Source organism: Ranitomeya variabilis, chromosome 4 (genome assembly GCF_051348905.1).
Source record: "Ranitomeya variabilis isolate aRanVar5 chromosome 4, aRanVar5.hap1, whole genome shotgun sequence".
Classification (NCBI taxonomy): Eukaryota; Metazoa; Chordata; class Amphibia; order Anura; family Dendrobatidae; genus Ranitomeya; species Ranitomeya variabilis.
Window position 1 is genome coordinate 458480442 of NC_135235.1, and position 20866 is coordinate 458501307.

Here is a 20866-nt window from a genome sequence, read left to right on the forward strand (position 1 = left end):
TTTGTTGTTTTATGCACATAATTATGTTTTGAAATATACAAATCTTAGGCTGTGTTCCCAGTAGCGCTGGGGTTCGCCAGAAGGGGATCCATAATGGATCTGTCCTCCTGGTAACTCCAGCTAAGGCTGCCGGGATGGCGGGATTCCACCAGCCTTAGCCGGGGTCACCAGGAGGTCAGATCCATTACGAATCCCCTCCTGGCGGACCCCAGTGCTAGTTGGAATGCATCCTTACCTTGCAATTGTAAAATACATTTTGAAAAGTATTTTTATTTGAGTTATTCCGTGTTATTTGCACACAGGCCTGAAAGGCCCCAGGTGTGTGAATATGGGGTAGTCCCAAAAAAAGGTTGTTATACCGAAATGCCTATAACATAAAAATATATGAACAACTGGAAATTACTAACAACTATATACCTGAGGAATACCTAGAGTTTCAAAATTCTAACTAAAGTAATTTTACAGAAAATAGAAAACAAGTAACCTGGTAGGCCTGTGAGGCCCCAGGTATGCGTCCGCCAGCCTTAGCTGGGGTCACCAGGAGGTCAGATCCATTACGGAATCACGTCCTGGTGGACCCCTGCGTTAGTGGGAATGCATCCTTACTTTGCAATAAACTTTGAAAAGTATTTTTATTTGAGTTATTCCATGATAATTGTAAACAGGCCTAAAAGGCCCAAGGTGCGTGAATGTGTAGATTTCTATGGGTATGCGTTCTAGGGTTAAAGTTGACTCAACCTCTGTCCTGTGTCCTTGTGTGCACCACATTGAGCATGGAGAAAAGAAAGAAGACCGAAGAACTGTCTGAGGACTTGAGAAACCAAATCGTGAGGAAGCATGAGCAATCTCAAGGCTTCAAGTCCATCTCCAAAGACCTGAATGTTCCTGTGTCTACCGTGCGCAGTGTCAAGAAGTTTAAAGCCCATGGCACTGTGGCTAACCTCCCTAGATGTGGACGGAAAAGAAAAATTGACAAGAGATTTCAACGCAAGATTGTGCGGATGTTGGATAAAGAACCTCGACTAACATCCAAACAAGTTCAAGCTGCCCTGCAGTCCGAGGGTACAACAGTGTCAACCCTTACTATCCGTCGGCGTCTGAATGAAAAGGGACTGTATGTTAGGAAACCCAGGAAGACCCCACTTCTTACCCCTAGACATAAAAAAGCCAGGCTGGAGTTTGCCAAAACTTACCTCAAAAAGCCTAAAACGTTTTGGAAGAATGTTCTCCGGTCAGATGAGACAAAAGTAGAGCTTTTTGGGCAAAGGCATCAACACAGAGTTTACTGGAGAAAAAAAGAGGCATTCAAAGAAAAAAACACGGTCCCTACAGTCAAACATGGCGGAGGTTCCCTGATGTTTTGGGGTTGCTTTGCTGCCTCTGGCACTGGACTGCTTGACCGTGTGCATGGCATTATGAAGTCTGAAGACTACCAACAAATTTTGCAGCATAATGTAGGGCCCAGTGTGAGAAAGCTGGGTCTCCCTCAGAGGTCATGGGTCTTCCAGCAGGACAATGACCCAAAACACCCTTCAAAAAGCACTAGAACATGGTTTGAGAGAAAGCACTGGAGACTTCTAAGGTGGCCAACAATGAGTCCAGACCTGAATCCCATAGAACACCTGTCGAGAGATCTAAAAATGGCAGTTTGGAGAAGGCACCCTTCAAATATCAGGGACCTTGAGCAGTTTGCCAAAGAAGAATGGTCTAAAATTCCAGCAGAGCATTGTAAGAAACTCATTGATGGTTACCGGAAGCGGTTGGTCGCAGTTATTTTGGCTATAGGTTGTGCAACCAAGTATTAGGCTAAGGGTGCCAATACTTTTGTCTGGCCCATTTTTGGAGTTTTGTGTGAAATGATCAATGTTTTGCTTTTTGCTTCATTCTCTTATGTGTTTTTTCATTTAAGACAAATTAAATAAAGATAATAATACCAAAGAATTTGTGTTTGCAATCATTTTCAGGAAGAAACTGAGTATTATCTGACAGAAATGCAGGGGTGTGAATACTTTTGGCCATGACTGTAACACCAGTAGATAAACATTTTTGTAGTGGTACAACACGGCACTCGTACTATCATGCGAGTTAGGTGCTCAAGTAGGGCATCCAGCCCAAAGCAATCCAGACAATAGAGAAACTTGGCACTCAAAAATACTTTAGCATGGATAGTTATTTATTCAATGTGCATCCATAGAGGCAAAAGTTGAACGTTTTCGGTCCACATCCGGACCTTCATCAGAACAATTATACTGGTATACTAGGAAATTTGTATATCCTGTCAAAACTGGTTCCAACAGAGTTTTCAAAGAAGCCTGGATGTGAAGCGGAATCTTGAGTGTGTCCGCGCACATGGGAGGTGACAGAAGATGAACAGTTAAGGAGTTGGCAAAGATGAAAGCTTTTCTCAGAGTCATCCACTCAGGATTTTTGAGAACAAGAATTTGACAGGCCTTACATGATTTACAAGCAAAGAAGCCAGGATCTCTTGTTGTCATTATCCTTTCTGTGCGCCTGAAATAACTGGGTACCAGAAGGCTGGAGATAGATGTGGTTTTCCACGCAGCAAGCGATACATGCTAATGCGCTTGCACTGCCTCCATTTTGCTGGAGGAAAAAAAAAATCTGGCTGCAGCAAAATTGGTCCGGTGCTTGTGCAGTAGCATCTATCAGTACCTTTTTTGCTAAGCCTCACGATAGCCAACACTATTATAGGCATTATCAACAACAGAATGAACAATAATATCAACACTATTTTATGCAATATGTATAATAGGGGGCAGGTCACTGAAGGATCAGTGACCTGTCATAAGGATGAATATGTAAGCAGAGCACCACATAAAGACCCCTCCACAGGCGGCCCCGGAGCACGAGAATCTCATTAACTGAAAATTGCAAATACAGATTAAATAACAACCACAAGACGGATTTCTTCACCCCAGGTGTCAATTTAATCAGTACAACATCACCAACCTTACAGTGTCTATAGTTTACTTAACAAAATCCTGCTGACAGGCTCGCTTTAAGGCCTCCATATAAAGTACACAATATTGGCGGGCTCAACTAGCAATCATATGTACATGGGAGCTTCCCCACTCTCCCCCGACAGATGTAGGGAGAGATAAAGATATGACATGCCCATGTTTTTGTTCTTGGTGAGATAAGCCGCCACTAGAGATGTCTGGCAGCGGTGCTCTTGCTGTCGGTTGAAGGATGGTTCAGCAGCTATCTATTGTGTATACAGGAGTCAGAAAACAGAGAACTTAAAGATCTACAGCAGATAAAACTGATCTTATCAAAACTGCAACAAGAAGCTTAGTAAGTGACACATCGTTACAATGAAGGTCTAATATATCATTCTGCTCTCAGATGGGGTGGCTAAAACCTAGTGACAGATTCCCTTTAAAAAAAAAGATTCCTAACCTTACAAAGGATGAATAAGAATTTTAATATGTGCTGGACAAGAATACTATGGGAAAGTGGAGTAAATGACAAACTAATGAACTTTTCTATGGAATAAGAACTTTACAGTCAAGAATAGGCTTGCGATGACTGGAGATCAGCTAATCCAAGTAGTCTTCCCCTTAAGCTTTGTGAACTAGATGAAATGATCTGAAACATAAAAATGCAAGCATTACATCGGAGCATTTTCCTCTCGAATACACAAGACTAACTATGTGATTATCATAATATTTTTCAGGACACCTAGTAGGCATTATTTTATAGTGTCACGACAACTAAGAACAAAGACATGAAGCAGAGAGCAAAATATTAAGCTCACAAATCTGCTTTAGGCTATGTGCCCACATTGCAGAAATGCTGCGGAAATGTCCGCAGCATTTCCGCAACTCCCTACCGTGGGTAAAACGCATGCGTTTCCCCGCAAAAGACAATTGTTTTGCAAGCGTTTTCAGCTTGCAGAATGCTTGCGTTTTCCAAGTGATTTGAAGCAGCTTGGAAAAGGGACTGACAAGTTGGTCACACTTGTCAAGCATAGTGTTTGACAAGTGTGACCAACTTTTTACTATTGATGCTGCCTATGCAACATCAATAGTAAAAGATAGAATATTAAAAATAAAAAAAATAAAAAATATGATTATTCTCTCATTCCGACGGCCCCCGATCTCCTCAGCGGCGCTCCCGGTACATTCCGTTCCCAGGGATGCTTTGCGTGAGGGACCTTTGTGACGTCACGGTCGCGTGACTACGATGTCATTCCAGGTGATTCGTGGAATACATCCCTGGGAACGGAAGCCGCCGCATGCACCGCTGAGAGCCGGGAGGACTCCGGGGGCCTCAGATGGTAAGTACATCCCTATTTTTTATTTTAATTATTTTTTTTTACAGAAATATGGTTCCCAAGGGCCTGGAGGAGAGTCTCCTCTTCTCCAGACCCGTGTACCATCCACACATGAAGCACTCACTTTACACATGATGGGCATAGCCACATGCGTAAAGTGAGCATTTCAATGCAATCCTATGGCTGCGGAATCGCCGTGATTCCGCAGAAATAATGAACATGCTGCAGATTTTACCGCTATGCGCTTCCGCAGCGGGAAAATCCGCAGCATGGGCACAGGAACTGCAGAATCCCATAGGATTGCATGGGAATGCGTTTTTATGCGTTTCCGCTGCAGCAAAAAAAGCGGCAGAAACACATAAAAAAATGCAACGTGGGCACACAGCCTTAGAGTCAAACATGAAGACAGATATTCTCACCTCGAGTATTAAGTACAAATAATTTACCTCTACCAACACATAGTCCCCTGGTCTGGCTCGGACATTGCTCTCTAGTAATGAATTACTTGTAATGGGAATATCAGGGAAGACCACTTTAGTATTTCCATCATTCCTGCCACACAACTCTGAGGATGAACGTTTACTATGCTGAAGAAGAGACAAAAAAAAAAGGAAAGCGGTAAATAATACTAACTTTTCTCTATTAGTGTACATGCACTTATTCTGGTGCTGAATGTTTAGCTACCAACTGGGAGGACCGGCTAATTCGTTTTCCGTCTTTAAAGGGAACCTGTCACCAGGCTTGCCCCTTATGAGATACAACCACCAGCTTTCAGCGCTCATATGCAGCATACTAATATGCTGTGTACATGCCATGATCTGGCTAGTAACAAATGAAAGACACCTTTTATTATACTCACCTGGGGGGCAGTCGGATCCGCTGGTCCTGGTCCAGCATCCATTTCTTCTTTCGATGCTGTCCTCCTTCTGTGCTTTATGTGGCTGACAGGTGCCATGTCATCCACACAGGGTCCCCAGCATTGCGCTCCTGCGCAGGCGTACTTCTCTGCCCTAGTACTAAGTACTGCAAAGTACGGCAGTGTGCGTGCGCTGGGAAAAGTCAAAGAGCCCCGGCGCATGCGCTTTGCAGTACTTTACTCTTCCCTAGTGAGGGCAGAGAAGTACACATGTGCAGGAGTGCGATGCTGGAAAACACTGTGTGGATGAAGTAGCACTCATCATCCACAGCAAGCAAGAAGGAGGACGGCATTCAAAGAAGGAGGGAGGCGCCAGACCAGGAGCAGCGACACCACTAGGACCCAACCGCCACCCAGGCGAGTATAAAAAAAGGTCTTTTTCTTTTGTTACAAGCCGGATCGGGTCATATACACAGCATATTAGTATGATGCATATGAGGACTGAAAGGTGGTGGCTGTATCTCATATGGGACAAACCTAGTGACAGGTTCCCTTTAATATAATGGCTAGCTACAAATTGTTCTTTTATGGACTCAGGGAGCTTAGACGGCATGTATCAAGTTTATATACATTGGATAAGATATAACTTATTAATCACTGGATTCTGACCACTAAGACCCCAGCAGTCCAGAGAATGATCTGAAAGTACTGGAGATCGAGTACACAACACTTCCAATCGCTATTTTGTCATTACTAAAAAGTCCACGAAACAAGTGAGGTTGGCAAAAATCATTTTTATGCATTTCGACTATATACCGGTCTTAATTGTAACATCTGGTATGCATAGAACCACTCATTTAAAACCATTTTTTTTTCTTTTTTCATTAATTTAATCACATGAGCTAGCAATTTTGCTGTTGGATTTCAATTGGATAAGAAAAGTAGAATCCATTTATTCATATGCATGCGTAGGTGTGTTTCCTCTCTCCTTAAATTGCTTATGCATACCTGTTCCATTTAATGTCTAGATCACTTCATCCTGCTAACTACTATACTCTGCTATCACATGCTGTCTCATAGACGATGAATGGAGGGGAGATGTGCATGCTCAACCTTCACTCCATTCAGACAGGTCTATAGAGCCTCGTTCTCACAATCATTGGGAGTCCCAGTGGTTGGAGTCCAAGAGGTGATCAATAAGTTACCCCCTTACAAATTGATAGGGGCTATAACCCTGGTGCCAACTCTTTAATGCCTACTGAAAAACATTTGTTATGGGATCACTGATTTACATGGATATTGAAGCTTACTCATGACTCACCAGTATACACATATTTTACAGTAGTGGCTTTACCATCATTTAAGTAATGAAGGCAACATAACAGATACTCACTCCTTCCACAAGGACTAGCTGGGTACTTCTTATGGCTTTTTGACTGACTTTTTCTGCCTCTTCTCTGAAGACTGTTATTAGTTCTTCCAATCTCCTTTTCTTCACTTCAGGTGGGACATCGTCATTCAGACGATGAAATGCTCGCGTTTTCTGTTTCAGAGGGAAGGGGGGGTTAAGTTTTTTAAAAATAAACACAAAATGCTATAAAAAATGCACCAAGTTACCTTCCGCATGCTGTAGGCAAACAGGAAAGCTGTATTGTAGGATACTTCACGTAACAGCGACAACGTTTGGAGGTGGTCTTCCTCAGTTTCTTGACAAAAGCCGGCAATAAAATCACTGCTCAGACTGACTCCTATGAATGGCAAAAGATGCAATTAACCCCTTCACCCCGGAGCTTTTTTCGTTTTTCGCTCTCCTCCTTCCCAGAGCCATAACTTTTTTATTTTTCCATCAATATGGCCATGTGAGGGCTTATTTTTTGCGGGATGAGATGTACTTTTGAGTGATACCATTGGTTTTACCATGCCGTGTAACAGAAAACGGAAAAAAAATTCCAAGTGCGATGAAATTGCAAAAAAAGTGCAATCTCACACTTGTTTTTTGTTTGGCTTTTTTGCTAGTTTCACCAAATGCTAAAACTGACCTGCCATTATGATTCTCCAGGTCATTACGAGTTCATAGACACCAAACATGACTAGGTTCTCTTTTATCTAAGTGGTGAAAAAAAATTCTAAATTTTGCTAAAAAAAAAAATAAAAAATTGCGCCATTTTCCGATACCCGTAGCGTATCCAATTTTCGTGATCTGGGGTCGGGTGAGGGCTTATTTTTTTGCGTGCCGAGCTGGCGTTTTTAATGATACCATTTTGGTGCAGATACGTTCTTTTGATCGCCCGTTATTGCATTTTAATGCAATGTTGCGGCGACCAAAAAAACATAATTTTGGTGTTTTGATTTTTTTTCTCGCTACGCCATTTAGCGATCAGGTTAATCCTTTGTTTTTATTGATAGATCTGACGATTCTGAACGCAGCGATACCAAATATGTGTAGGTTTTTTTTTTTTATTGTTTTATTTTGATTGGGGCGAAAGGGGGGTGATTTGAACTTTTATATATATATATATATATATATATATATATATATATATATATATATATATATATATATATATATATATTTTTATATTTTTAAACACTTTTTTTTTTTTTATTTTGGCATGCTTCAATAGCCTCCATAGGAGGCTAGAAGCATGCACTACACGGTCGTCTCTGCTACATAGAGGTGAAGCACAGATCACCTCTGTAGCAGAAATGCAGGGTTGCTTTGAACGCTGACTACAGGGTGGCGCTCAAAGCAATCGGCCATCAACAACCATAGAGATCTCAAGGAGACCTCTGGTTGTTATGGCAATGCACCGATGACCCCCGATCATGTGACGGGGGTCAGCGGTGCGAGCACTTCCGGCTGCGCAGCCGGGAGCGCTAGTTAAAGGCCGCTGTCAGCGTTTGACAGCGGCATTTAACTAGTTAATGGGCGCGGGCGGATCGCGATTCCGCTTGCGCTCATTGCGCGCACATGTCAGCTGTACAAAACAGCTGACATGTCGCGGCTTTGATGTGGGCTCACCGCCGAAGCCCACCTCAAAGCGGGGGTTATGCCAGCTGACGTACTAATCCGTCGCTGGCAGAAAGGGGTTAATACAATTATACTTGAACTAATAGAGGGATTGTCTACTCTTCGATCTTCCTGGATCACACCGCTCCCCAGCCTGCCAGCTTACCGCATGATGAGGGTGGTGCACCCTTGATGACTGACTGTTCTGACCAATGCTACCTTTGCACTTGTGGCCCAAACGTCGCACTTCACCGATGCTGCAAGCAGAAGTAATTTTGCCTCTGCAGCATTAGAGAAGCACACCGGCACTGAAGTTGGCTGGATCCTGTAATATGGCAGCTTCAAAGCTGAGCTTTCAGGTTTGCAACTTGCAAGCTTATATGATGCTAATAAAAGAGCATGAAACACACCTCCAAAAATCATACATTGATGTAAAGCTGCTAGACAAACATATATATAACTGAACATGAGGTTCTTAGTTTAACATTCTGATCAGACTGTATGAAGCCCACTGCCACGTCACGGCAAACCTCTCAGTGGGTCCTAACTTTTATTGCCTAAAAGGAGCAACTCTGTACCATTGCAGCGACAATGCACCAGCAGAGTGGGCGGCATGGTGCCTCACAGCGACCATGCTGCAGGACTGAATCCCCATGAATCCAGACCGCACCGTGCTATAAGCACAAAATCACAGCAACAATGCCTATGGCAGCACCAACACCAAGTGAAAGGAGCATTGAAACTCGCCTTCCTCAAGCTCTCAAATGAGAGCAGAAATAGGCTGCACCACCTTTTGCAGTCTACTGCAAATTTAAAATCACCTGTGCCAAATAGGAGTGCTGGACCAAGAAAGAGGACAGGGCATGCATTACGCTAAAAACAGAGTATGGACAGCACCCCCAAAAAATCATACATTGATCTAATGTTACCAGGCAAAAGATTATATTATTGAACATGAGGTGCTTAGTTAATGAGCTTATATGAGCTGGTAACAAGAACAAATGGTAACAATCAGCTCACCTGCACCGGTACAGGTCCAAAAATTGTCAAATAGAAAAAACAGTTTGAACGATAACTGGCACTCATATTTTCATAAAAAATCCTTTATTGTGTTGAAGGTTAAAAACAGCAGCAATGCTTCACTTAACAGCACTGAAAACTAATGGGCAGGAGAAGAACACATATTGTGTCTTCACTTCAGGCATCCCGTTTCTGACCTACGTGGTCCTTTGGTCCTGAAGGCTTGATAGGTGTTCTTCTCCTGCCATTTGCTTTTTAATGCCAATGTGCAAAGCATTGCTGTTGCTTATAACCATTGACACAGAAAAAAAAAAAGATTTCTTATGGTGGGAGTGCCTGTTATCATTTGGACTGCAGCAGCTTGTAACTACTGTTCTCCTTGCCTAGGAAACCAGTAACCAGAAAGATCACAGAGGTGGTCGGTAAACTAGGCGATGAGCAGTAAACACTAAAATTGAAAGTCGATCTGTTTTTGAGAAAAGAGAATTTTTAATAAGAGGTAAATTGCAAAGTTGCTTCTTTTTACATGCACTTTGAAATTCTAACAATTTAATAAGTTGAAACAAACTCCTTAAATATGATTACCCTTATCCATTATTGCTCAGGTAACACTGCAAAACTAGCAAGGGTGTAACAGTCACGGTCGCAGAGGTTGCAACTAGGCCCATGCGGGTGGCCACCGGAAGCCAACACAACTGGATGTGCTTCCTCAGCTGAAGTGTACTGCAGTGGAGAGACCCTCTGGGTCCGTGCGCTGTAATACCTGCTGCTGGACAATCAGAGGCCAGCAGCTGACGTCGGTCTGCAAGTGACTAGGGGCGCATGGCAGTGACGTCATGCGCTCCCATCGCTTGCGCGCTAAAGTCAGCCGTCGGCTTCAGACGAGGACACTGCGTGGCGGGGAACTGGAGGGAAAGTGAGCAGAATAATTTATTTTTATATGTGCATTATAGAACAGCGATAGAACGGGGGACATATACCAGAATGGGAGATAAATACCAGGATGGGGAACATACATGGAGATATCTGTAATTTGTAACTTAAGTACACGTCAACTGTGAGAGACAGAAACGAAATATAAAAACCAGAAAAACACATTGGATGATTTTTAAAAGGAACCTGTCACCCCCCAGGCATTTGTAACTAAAAGAGCCACCTTGTGCAGCACTAATGCTGCATTCTGACAAGGTGGCTCTTTTAGTTCGGGGCCCTGGCACTGCTGCAATAATCGCTTTTGAAGTTTGTCCCTCATGCCTGTGAAATCGTCCCGGGGGCAGGTCTTTCCCCCCTAATCCAGACGCCTCCCAGACGTCACTCATGGCCTCTGCGCGCCGGGCGACGCCTCCTCTTCCTTCATTAGCGTCCCCGGCGCCTGCGCTGTTGTTTTTTTATTTATTTTTTTTTCGGGCATGCGCAGTTGCGGTGCCCTTCGAACTTACAGTGCAGGCACCGGCGACGCTAATGAAGAAGAGGAGGCGGCGCCTGGCGCGCAGAGGCCATGAGTGACAGCTGGGAGGCGTCTGGATTAGAGGGGAAAGACCTGCCATCAGGACGATTTCACAGGTATGAGGGACAAACTTCAAAAGCGATTATTGCAGCAGTGCCAGGGACCCGAACTAAAAGAGCCACCTTGTCAGAATGCAGCATTAGTACTGCACAAGGTGGCTCTTATAGTTACAAACGCCTGGGGGGGTGACAAGTTCCCTTTAAAGGGAACCTGTCACCTCCCCCCAGGCATTTTTAACTAAAAGAGCTTTTAGTTCAGGGTGCTGTAACTGCCGAAATAATCAGTTTTGTAATTTGTCCTAAATACCTTTTCTTCAGTCAAGGAGGCAGGCGTTTCCCCCCCTGCTGCAGACGCCACACAGCCATCACTCAAATCCTCTTGGCGCCGGGCGCCGCCTCCTCACAGCTGTTTTGAAATGATCCGGCACCTGCGCTCTTTTCTCCTGCCTTGGGCAGGCGCAGTGAGCGCTGCCCGTCTGTCCTCATATGCAGTCCAGCTGACTGCCCCTGTGCGGCCGCCCTGCCTGTGAATCCCAGCCCCGCAGTGTCTTCTGATTTATTCACATTGCGGGGCTGGGATTCACAGGCAGGGCGGCCGCACAGGCGCAGTCAACTAGACTGCATATGAGGACAGAGGACGGGCAGCGCTCGCTGCGCCTGCCCAAGGCAGGAGAAAAGAGCACAGGCGCCAGCTCATTTCAAAACAGCGGTGAGGAGGCGGCGCCTGGCGCCAAGAAGATTTGAGTGACGGCTGTGTGGCGTCTGCAGCAGGGGGGAAAGGCCTGCCTCCTTGACTGAAGAAAAGGTATTTAGGACAAACTACAAAACTAATTATTTCGGCAGTTACAGCACCCAGAACTAAAAGAGCCACCTTGTCAGAATGCAGCATTACTGCTGCACAAGGTGGCTCTTTTAGTTAAAAACGCCTGGGGGGGGGCGGGGGGGGGTGACAGGTTCCCTTTAAATAATTAAATTGCATTTTATTGCATGAAATAAGTATTTGATCACCTACTAACCAGCAAGAATTTTGTCTCTTAAAGACCTGTAAGTTTTTCTTTAAGAAGCCCTCCTACTATTATGCTCATTACCTGCATTAATTGCACCTATTTGAACTCATTACATGTATAAAAGACACTCAATCACACTTCAACCTCTCCACCATGGCAAATACCAAAGAGCTGTCTAAGGACAACAGGGACATAATTGTAGACCTGCACAAGGCTGGGATGGGCTACAGGACAATAGGCAAGCAGCTTGGTTAGAAGGCAACAACTATTGGCTCCCCATCCCTGTATGCATGGCTCCCCATCCCTGTATGCTTGGCTCCCCATCCTTTTATGCATGGCTCCCCATTCCCGTCCTTGTATGCATGGCTCCCCATCCCCATACTTGTATGCATGGCTCCCCGTCCCTGTCCTTGTATGCATGGCTCCCCATCCCTATAAAAAAAAAACAAAAAAACACATCCTACTTACCTTCCCTGCATGCTCTTGCTGCATCTCGTTCCAGTGCCAGCAGCTTTTCTGGCAGAGTTATCACGTGTCCCCGGTCATTAATGTAATGAATATTCATCTCTCTCCACGCTTATGGGAGTGGAGGTGAATATTCATTACCTTAATGAGCTGGCACCCGTGATAGCCCGGCTGCTGCTGGAAGCTGGCGGCTGTAACTGTGCGTACTATAAGAGAAATTAATATTCCAGGAGACCTCTAGTTGCCATGCCAACCCATCGGTGACCCGCGATCACGTGATGGGGATCACCAGTGGGCAGATATCCGGCATGTTTGCCAGAAGCACATGTTAAATGTCGCTGTCAGCGTTTGACAGCGGCATTTAACGGGCTACTAGCCGTGGGTGAATCGCGATTCCATCATGTCAGCTGTTCAAAAGGGAGGGTGTCCGACATAGGCATACTATTACGCCCGATGTTGGAAAGGGGTTAAAATTCTACCATGACAAACTACAGCATGCTGAAAACATCCTTGGTATCTCAGTGACTGTACCGAACTGAGGAATCATAATGTCAGGTCAATGAAACTGAAACAAGAATTGCATTTTTTCACCATTTGACCTCACTCTGAATTTTTTCACATTTTTTAGCACATTATATGGTAAAATGAATTATGTAATTCATAACTACATAACTTCCAGCTGTGTAGACTCGAAGGAAAAATAAAGTTTTGTCTCTTGGAAGAAGGGGAGAAAAAAATGAAAATGAAAAAAGAGAATTTTGGGTACTCACAGCAATATCGCTTTTTCAGAGCCTTCATTGGAGGACGCAGGTAACCATGAGTGTGACTACTGTCATTAGGTGGCTGACACTATGCAGAAAAAAAAAATTAAAAGACTGGCTCCTCCTCCGCAGTGTACACCCACGAACTGGCACAAATTTAAATCAGTTACTGAAAAAGCAATAGAACCAACCTGTAAAGCATAAAAACTCTCGAGCACAAATGTCTAATGAAGACACCAAGAAAGATTTTATGGCGAGTACCCAGAATCCTCTTTTTCTCTATTGCTTCATTGGGGAACACAGGAAACCATGAGAGGTCCAAAAGCAGTCCCAAGGGTGGGAAAGAGGGTAAAGGGACCAGAGGAAAAATAACTGAACACATTTCCTTCAGGTAGGAGGCTGAACAATTAGTGCTTGCAATATCCTCCTACCAAAGATGGCATCTGCTGAGGCATAGGTATGAAGTTTGAAAAACTTGGAGAACGGGTTTACTAAAGACCATGTAGCCACCTTGCAGTTCTGTAAAATGGAGGCAGGGTGAAAAATGGCCCAGGAGGCTCCCAATGCCAGGGTTGAGATGGCTGTAACCCCGGAGGAGGTGTTCTGTTCTTTGTTTGATACGCTTCCATAATAGCGGACAAGATCCAACAAGCAATAGTAGATCGGGGATGATAAAAAAGGAATCACCACACTGGATTGAGGCTGGCCTGAAGATATAGACGCAAATCACTCTGTTGAGGTCCAGATTGTTGTGGGACTGTCCCAGAGGATGGGAGGGTGCCGGACAGAAAGAGGTGAAGACAATTTCCTTGTTTAGATGGCAGGACGAGACTATAAGTATATCCCAGGAAGGTGGGGACATCATAATAGGTGTCCTAAATGTCCATCCAAAAATGGAATTCCTGGGGTTCTATGGAAGATATTATCGTATGGGTGGGGGACTCCATTCGGAAGTGGCATATACGGACCCACTTGTTCACTAATTTGAGGTCCAGGATGGGTCGGACAGAGCCATCTTTCTTGGGAACTATGAAAAAATAGGAATAGAAACCTGTGAACAGCTCTCATGGATGAACGAGAATAAGGATACCCCTTTGAAGGAGAGACGTGATGGCCTTGAAGAAACCTGGAACAAGGGAGGGGATTCGAAGAAGTGGTCGTGGGGCAGAGAAGAGAATTCTATTTTCTATCCGGAAGAGAGTACCTCTCTGACCCAGGCATCGTCGAACGCAGCGAGCCATTCGTCCTGAAAGAGGAGACGTCCGCCCACCCTGAGAGGATTCCCAGGTGGGAATGACCCATCATGAGGAGAAGAATCTGTTGGACCTGGCCCTGGAGGACCTGCTCTGGGTACTGCACGGTCACTAGAAGGGAGCTGGTTTAAAAGAGACTCACCTTCTTTCCTGTGGTGCTTCTCTTGACAGGTCAAACCTTCCCTTGAGGAAAATTGTCAAAAAGGTACTGTTCTTTGTCTGATGGGATGTCGTCTTGGCATGGGTTGCGGGAGCAGTGAGCCCTTTCCCCCTGAGAGCTCCATTATGATTTGATCAAATTTGTATCCAAACAAGCGGGAACCATGAATAGGGGGGTGGATTTCTTAGATGCTAAATCTACATGCCATGCCTTGAGCCAAATGACATTGCGAATGGCAACCAGTTTGCTGGAAGCCTGTGTGGACAGTAGAGGGTGTCCAGGGAAGCTGAAAGATGGTATTTAACCGACCTAGGCGATTTGGTCAGCCAGATCATCGGAAGGAGCCCACGCAAGGATAACGTGACGGAATTTTTTTAGCCTAGGTCAACACCGACTTTGACACCCATGTGGTGGCAAAAGAAGGGCACAAGGCTAAGCATGCCATGAGAGTGAGAAGCCAGGAGGCGATGCTGCTGAGGGGGAGGGTGCCACGCCAGCTAGGACAGAGCTTATCCAGTTTGGATGGTGAGGATTGTGGTCTGCTGGAGCCCGGCTGTGTGCGCAGTAGGGTCCCTGTGTCCCGGAGGAATCCTGAGTGACTAGCTGCGTGTAGCCCTACAGGAAATAAACCCTCCTGAGGGTTCCACAAAGGTAAAATTGCTTCCGAAGGGGGAAGGTCACGCGTTTTCTCATGCAAAGCCGTTGGGTAGAGGGCAAAGAATGGGAGAAAAAGAAGGCGGAGCAGAGAAAGGCACGAGGAGAGACAGCGAGCCGCTCATTAGAGAAGAAAAAGGGGTGTAGCTGTCCAGAGCAGCTAGACCGGGACCTAAAGTAGAAAAGAAGAGGGAGGGGTGGGAATTGGCATGTAGTGACGCGACTTTTGCCTGGGAGGTAAGAAGAAGGAGGCCAGCGCTACCACTGCCCGGGATACCTGGTCCGGGAAAAGAGGGATTTTTGGTACTTACCGTAAAATCTCTTTCTTGGAGCCTTCATTGGGGGACACAGGACAACCATGGGTGTATGCTGCTGCTGCTAGGAGGCTGACACTATGCAAAAAAAGGAAAAGGTGTAGCTCCTCCCACCAGTATACACCCACCAACAGGCACCAAGCACCTCAGTTAGTGCAAAAAGCAGTAGGAGAAGCGACAGAACTCATAACAGTAAAAGTACCAACTCAACTAGGGTCTCCAGGCCCCAAACACGGTACCAGAACAAACCAGTAGGGAGGGTGCCGTGTCCCCCAATGAAGGCTCCAAGAAAGATTTTACGGTAAGTACCAAAAATCCCTCTTTCTTTATTGCTTCATTGGGGGACACAGGACAACCATGGGACGTCCAAAAGCAGTCCCGGAAAAGGGTGGGTAGAAAGGAAATGAGAAAAGGTCTCAGGTCGGCCGGTGTGCGACCGCCGCCTGCAGTACCTTCCTACCAAGACCTGCATCGGACGAGGCTTGGGTATGAACCCGATAGAACCTCGTAAACGTGTGCAAAGACGACCAGGTTGCGGCCTTGCAAACTTGTAAGGCGGAGGCCTGGTGGTGAATAGCCCAAGAAGCTCCGACAGCTCTGGTGGAGTGAGCTCGCACCCCCGGAGGAGGACGTGCCTCATGAACACGGTACGATTCTGAAATTGCTGAGCGAATCCAGCGCGAAATGGTGGATTTAGACGCTTGAGAGGCCTTCCGACGACCCTCAGAAACGACAAGGAGAGAATCGGATTGTTGGAAAGGAGCGATTCTAGAAAGATAGACCCGAATGGCCCTGACCACGTCAAGCTTGTGAAGGGACTTCTCCAAAGGATGAGCCGGAGAAGGACAAAATGATGGAAGGACAATGTCTTCGTTGATGTGGAAGGCCGAGACCACCTTGGGAAGGAACTCGGGAACCGGTCGAAGAACGACCTTATCCTGATGAAGAATCAGGAAGGGAGTGTGCTGAGGGATAAGCCCGAATCGAGACCAGACTGTAGGAAACCAAGAAGATCCGTAAGAGAAAAGGACATTGGAAAAACTTCATTGGTTTCACACCACCGAAAGAACGCTTTCCAGTACCTGTGGTAGATACGGGAAGAAGCCAGTTTTCTGGCTCTGACCATGGTCTGTATGACCTGGGAAGAGAGAAGAGTTTTTCAAGACTGCAGCCTCAACGGCCATGCCATCCCTGCGAGAGGAGGTCTGGCCGATCCGGGAGTCTCCAAGGAGTGTCCGCGAGCATGTTTATGAGCTCGGCGTACCACGGCCGCCTTGGCCAGTCCGGCGCTATCAGTATGACTGGAATCCCTTCCCTTCCAACTTGATCTTCTCTACCACCCTTGGAATCAAGGGGAGGGGTGGGAACAGGGAGGGAAACTGAAACTGGGACCATGGAATTACCAGGGCGTCGTGGCCGACGGCAAGAGGATCCCGGGACCTGGCGACAAACTGAGGAACCTTGTGGTTCATCCGGGACGCCATAAGATCGACGTCTGGCGTACCCCAGCGAAGGCAAATTTGATTGAAGACTGCGGGGTGGAGAGACCACTCGCCCGCTGCTAGGCCCTGGCGACTGAGAAAGTCGGCTGCCCAGTTTTCGACCCCGGGGATATGAACGGCTGATATTGCCGGAACGTGGCGTTCCGCCCACCGAAGAATCTTTGCCACTTCTGCCATTACTTGGCCGCTGTGAGTCCCGCCCTGGTGGTTTAAGTACGCTACGGCCGTGGCGTTGTCCGACTGGATGCGGATGGGAAGATTCGATAGAAGAGACTGCCAGCGGATTAACGCGAGGAAGATTGCCCTGATCTCCAGAAGGTTGATGGGAAGGAGAGCTTCCTGAGTGGTCCAACGGCCCTGGGCCGTGTGTTGTCGGAAGACTGCTCCCCACCCTAGAAGGCTGGCATCAGTGGTGATGACCTGCCACTGAAGGGTGAGAAATGATCTTCCTCTCAGGAGAGAGGAGGACAGCGTCCACCAGGTTAGGGACTGACGGACCTGGAGAGGAAGGTGGACGGGACGGTCCAGGGAATCCAAGGACCTGTTCCAGGTGGATAGGAGGAATAGTTGGAGGGGGCGGGTGTGGAACTGGGCGAAAGGAACAGCCTCCATGGAGGCCACCATCTTTCCCAGGACTCCCATGCAAAAACGAAGTGACTGAGGGGCTGGGCGTTTGAGAAGGTGGACCGCCTTGAGGAGTACTGAGAACTTGTCTTCTGGGAGGAAGACCTGAGCTAAGTTCCTGTCGAACACCATGCCCAGGAAGGACAGTCGTTGGGACGGAATCAGAGAGGACTTGGTCCGGTTGATAATCCAGCCGAGACGGGTCAGGGTGTCCAGAGAGACCTGGAGACTGTGGGCACAGTCTAGACGAGAGGACCCCTTGATCAACAAGATCGTCCAGGTAAGGGATAATGAGGATCCCCCTGGAACGAAGGAGGGCCATGACCGCCGCCATGATTTTGGTGAAGACCATGGGGGCAGACGCTAAACCGAAGGGGAGAGCCGTGAATTGGTAATGATTGTCCCCGATAGCAAACCGAAGGAATCTCTGATGCCGTACGCAGATGGGGACATGAAGGTACGCATCTTGGATGTCGACCAAGCAGAGGAACTCCCCGGGTTCCATGGCGGCGATCACTGACCGCAGGGATTCCATTCTGAAGTGGCGAGGTCGGACGTGGCGGTTCAGAAGCTTCAAATCCAGGATAGGGCGGAGAGACCCGTCCTTCTTTGGGACTACAAAAAGGTTCGAGTAGAACCCGGAAAAACGTTCTTCTGAAGGAACGGGAACTACGACTCCGGCGGCGACCAGAGACGTTAAGGCCTGAAGCAAGCCGGGTAAATGGGACGGTTGCTTTAGGGGGCGAGAGAGAAAGAAGAAATTTTCCGGGAGTGTAGAAAATTCGATCTTGTACCCGGAGGTAATAATCTCTCTGACCCAGGCGTCGCTGATCACTGACAGCCAGGTGTCTTTGAAGAGAAGAAGCCTGCCTCCCACCCTGGAAAGACTCCCAGGTGAGGGCGACCCGTCACTTGGAACGGTATCTGTTGGAACGAGGTCCGGAAGACCTGGAAGGTGGAGCCCTGGATCTCCACATGGGAGCTGGCTTGTAAGAGGGTTTTCTACGTTCACCCGTGGTAGTGGGTCGCTCTTGTTGCGAAGAGGAATCTGAGGCTGCAAACGGACGAAAGGGGCGAAATGTTCGAGGGCCCTTTGGGTTAAAGCGTTTTGGCTTGGACTGGGGAGAGAGGTACTCTTGCCCCCAGTTGCGTCTGAGATAATTTGATCCAGACGAGCGCCAAAAAGCCTGGAACCTTGAAACGCCAAGTTGGTGAGAGACTTTTTGGAAGTAGCATCTGCATTCCATGCTTTGAGCCAAAGAATGCGGCGAATAGCGACAATGTTGCTGCTTGCCCTGGCTGAACAGGCTGCTGCATCTAAGGAGGCAGTGAGAAGGTATTTCCCTGCGTGGTTAATCTGGTCTGCGAGGTCAGCCAGCTCGGTAGGGGAGGCCGAAGCCAAAATGCCCCGGCGGAGAATCTTGGCCCAGGCAGATATGGCCTTAGCCACCCAGGTGGAAGCAAAGCTGGGGCAGAGGGAAGCACCCGTTGCCTCAAAAGCTAATTTGGCCAGCGCCTCAATTTGTCTGTCCGATGCCGTCCGGTAAGGAGAGAACAGTCTTGGAGGAAAGACGGGAGATCGGAGGATCGACCTTAGGAGATTCAGCCCACTTGGAGAGAAGATCGGCGCTAAAGGAATAGAGCACGTCCAGATGTTTTCTACCCGAAAAATGTTTTTCAGGATGCTCCCAGTGTTTAAACAGTGTAGACTCAAACTCCTCATGGGTAAGAAATGAGCGATAGGGACGCTTCACCCGCTTAAAGGAGACAGAGGGATCCTGGGGGGAAACCTCGTCTTGTTTTAGTTGTTAGCGATATAGCCGAAATAAGACTATCTACGACAGCCTGCATGCTAGAAGCCTGGTCTGAATCGGAGTCAGAACCTGACTGGGAATCCACATCAGACCCAATGTCCTCCTCAGAAGAGGGGAAGAGGAGAGCAGCTTGAGCGCTGCGGAGGGACCTGGAGAACCAGACGAAGAGCCAGACAGAGTCCTCTTTCTAGAGAAGCTGGCAGATTTGTCTCCCTGTGGTTCAGGGTCAGGTGCGGCCGACTCGCCATGGAAGACGGTCAGAGCACTGGTGGCTGAAGGAGGCTGTGGAAGACGTTCAAGCGCCTGGACCAGGGACTGAGATACCTTAGTCAAATCAGAGACCGACTGCGAGATAGCAACGGCCCACTCAGGGGGAGGGGGAGCACCCCCATCCTGAGATTCGGAAGCTTCCTGCGGGCAGACATGACAGGAGGACTGCAGGACTGGCAGAGAGGCGACGATTGGCCTACAGACCACTTTATCTTACAACGAGTACAGGCGTAGTGAGTTATGGTAGGTTTGGTAAGGAAGGCTCCAGAAGAGTTGGACATAAGGATATTCTGCAGCACTATACTACAGAAAAGACTAAAGAGCCTACAGTGGTATGGATAATACCGAGGGACGGGCCAATATAGCGTTGCAATCCTACCGCACCACAGAGCAGAGTTGTCCGTGTCCCCCAAAGCACGATGTCTCCTGTGCACGGAGCTGCTGAAGCAGGAAGTGCCAGTGGAGAAGAAGGGGCGGTGCTGTACTGAGAGGAATAAGCCAAGGCTCCTGATAGGGCCGCACCGAAAGTGAAGGGCGTGCCCGGGATGTAAAAGCCCCTCTGAGTGGAGGAAAGGAGTGCCGAAAAAGCACGCCCGGGGAGGGGGCGTGGCCGGCCGCAGCGGTGAAAGTGAAAGTAAAAACCGTCCGTGACTCTGTGTGAAAGCGCTGTACATATAGACAGGGAAATACTGCTGTGGGGGAGCGGCTGCTGAAGCGCTGGTACCTGCATGTTCCGGTTCCACAGGTAGAGGGAGAAAGGATCGACCAGGGGCCCAATGAGAGAGGGGTCGCTGGAAACAGAATCCTTCGTCCAGAAGACGGCCTCGACCCCAAAACAAGGGGGAGGGTCACCGCTGGTGACCACTGTCTTCCTCTCAGCCCTCTCCGAGGAGAGGGGTGAGGGGGACTGTTTGGCAAGGACCGCCACCATAAAGACCCTGGAGCACCTGGGAGGGTGACAGGGGATAATGTCCTGCCAGCGGTCTGAGAGCTGCGATGCGGACGACACCACACTGCTTGCTCAGCCACCCTCCTGGGGAGGCAGGGTGGAAGATTGCACCCTGAATCCCTGAATGCTGTATCTGAAAAATAAAAGCCAAAAACGTTAATAAAAACAACAAAACCTGTAAAGGAATCAAGATTAGCAGCGGATCTGAAGATCCAGGTCCGCCTCCTACAGACACTAAGCACAAACTGAGGTGCTTGGTGCCTGTCGGTGGGTGTATACTGCCGGGAGGAGCTACGCCTTTTCCTTTTTTTTGCATAGTGTCAGCCTCCTAGCAGCAGCAGCATACACCCATGGTTGTCCTGTGTCCCCCAATGAAGCGATAAAGAAAGGGGTACCTCAACATC

General features: G+C 47.5%; 1 protein-coding gene across 4 annotated transcripts in view; it reads right to left on the minus strand.

Annotated features, from left to right (window-relative positions):
• Positions 1-2931: 2931 nt before the first annotated feature.
• The window catches only part of CDK5RAP1 (CDK5RAP1 mitochondrial tRNA methylthiotransferase), an 84853-nt gene continuing 66918 nt past the window's right edge, over positions 2932-20866 (minus strand). For all 4 annotated transcript variants that reach the window (XM_077251629.1, XM_077251630.1, XM_077251632.1 and 1 more), the window contains 4 exons: positions 6771-6901; positions 6547-6696; positions 4744-4884; positions 2932-3609 (listed from right to left, as the gene is read on the minus strand). In XM_077251629.1, coding sequence (XP_077107744.1) covers positions 3529-3609; positions 4744-4884; positions 6547-6696; positions 6771-6901 — 503 coding nt within the window. In that variant the 3' untranslated portion in view covers positions 2932-3528. The remainder of the gene's footprint in view (positions 3610-4743; positions 4885-6546; positions 6697-6770; positions 6902-20866) is intronic.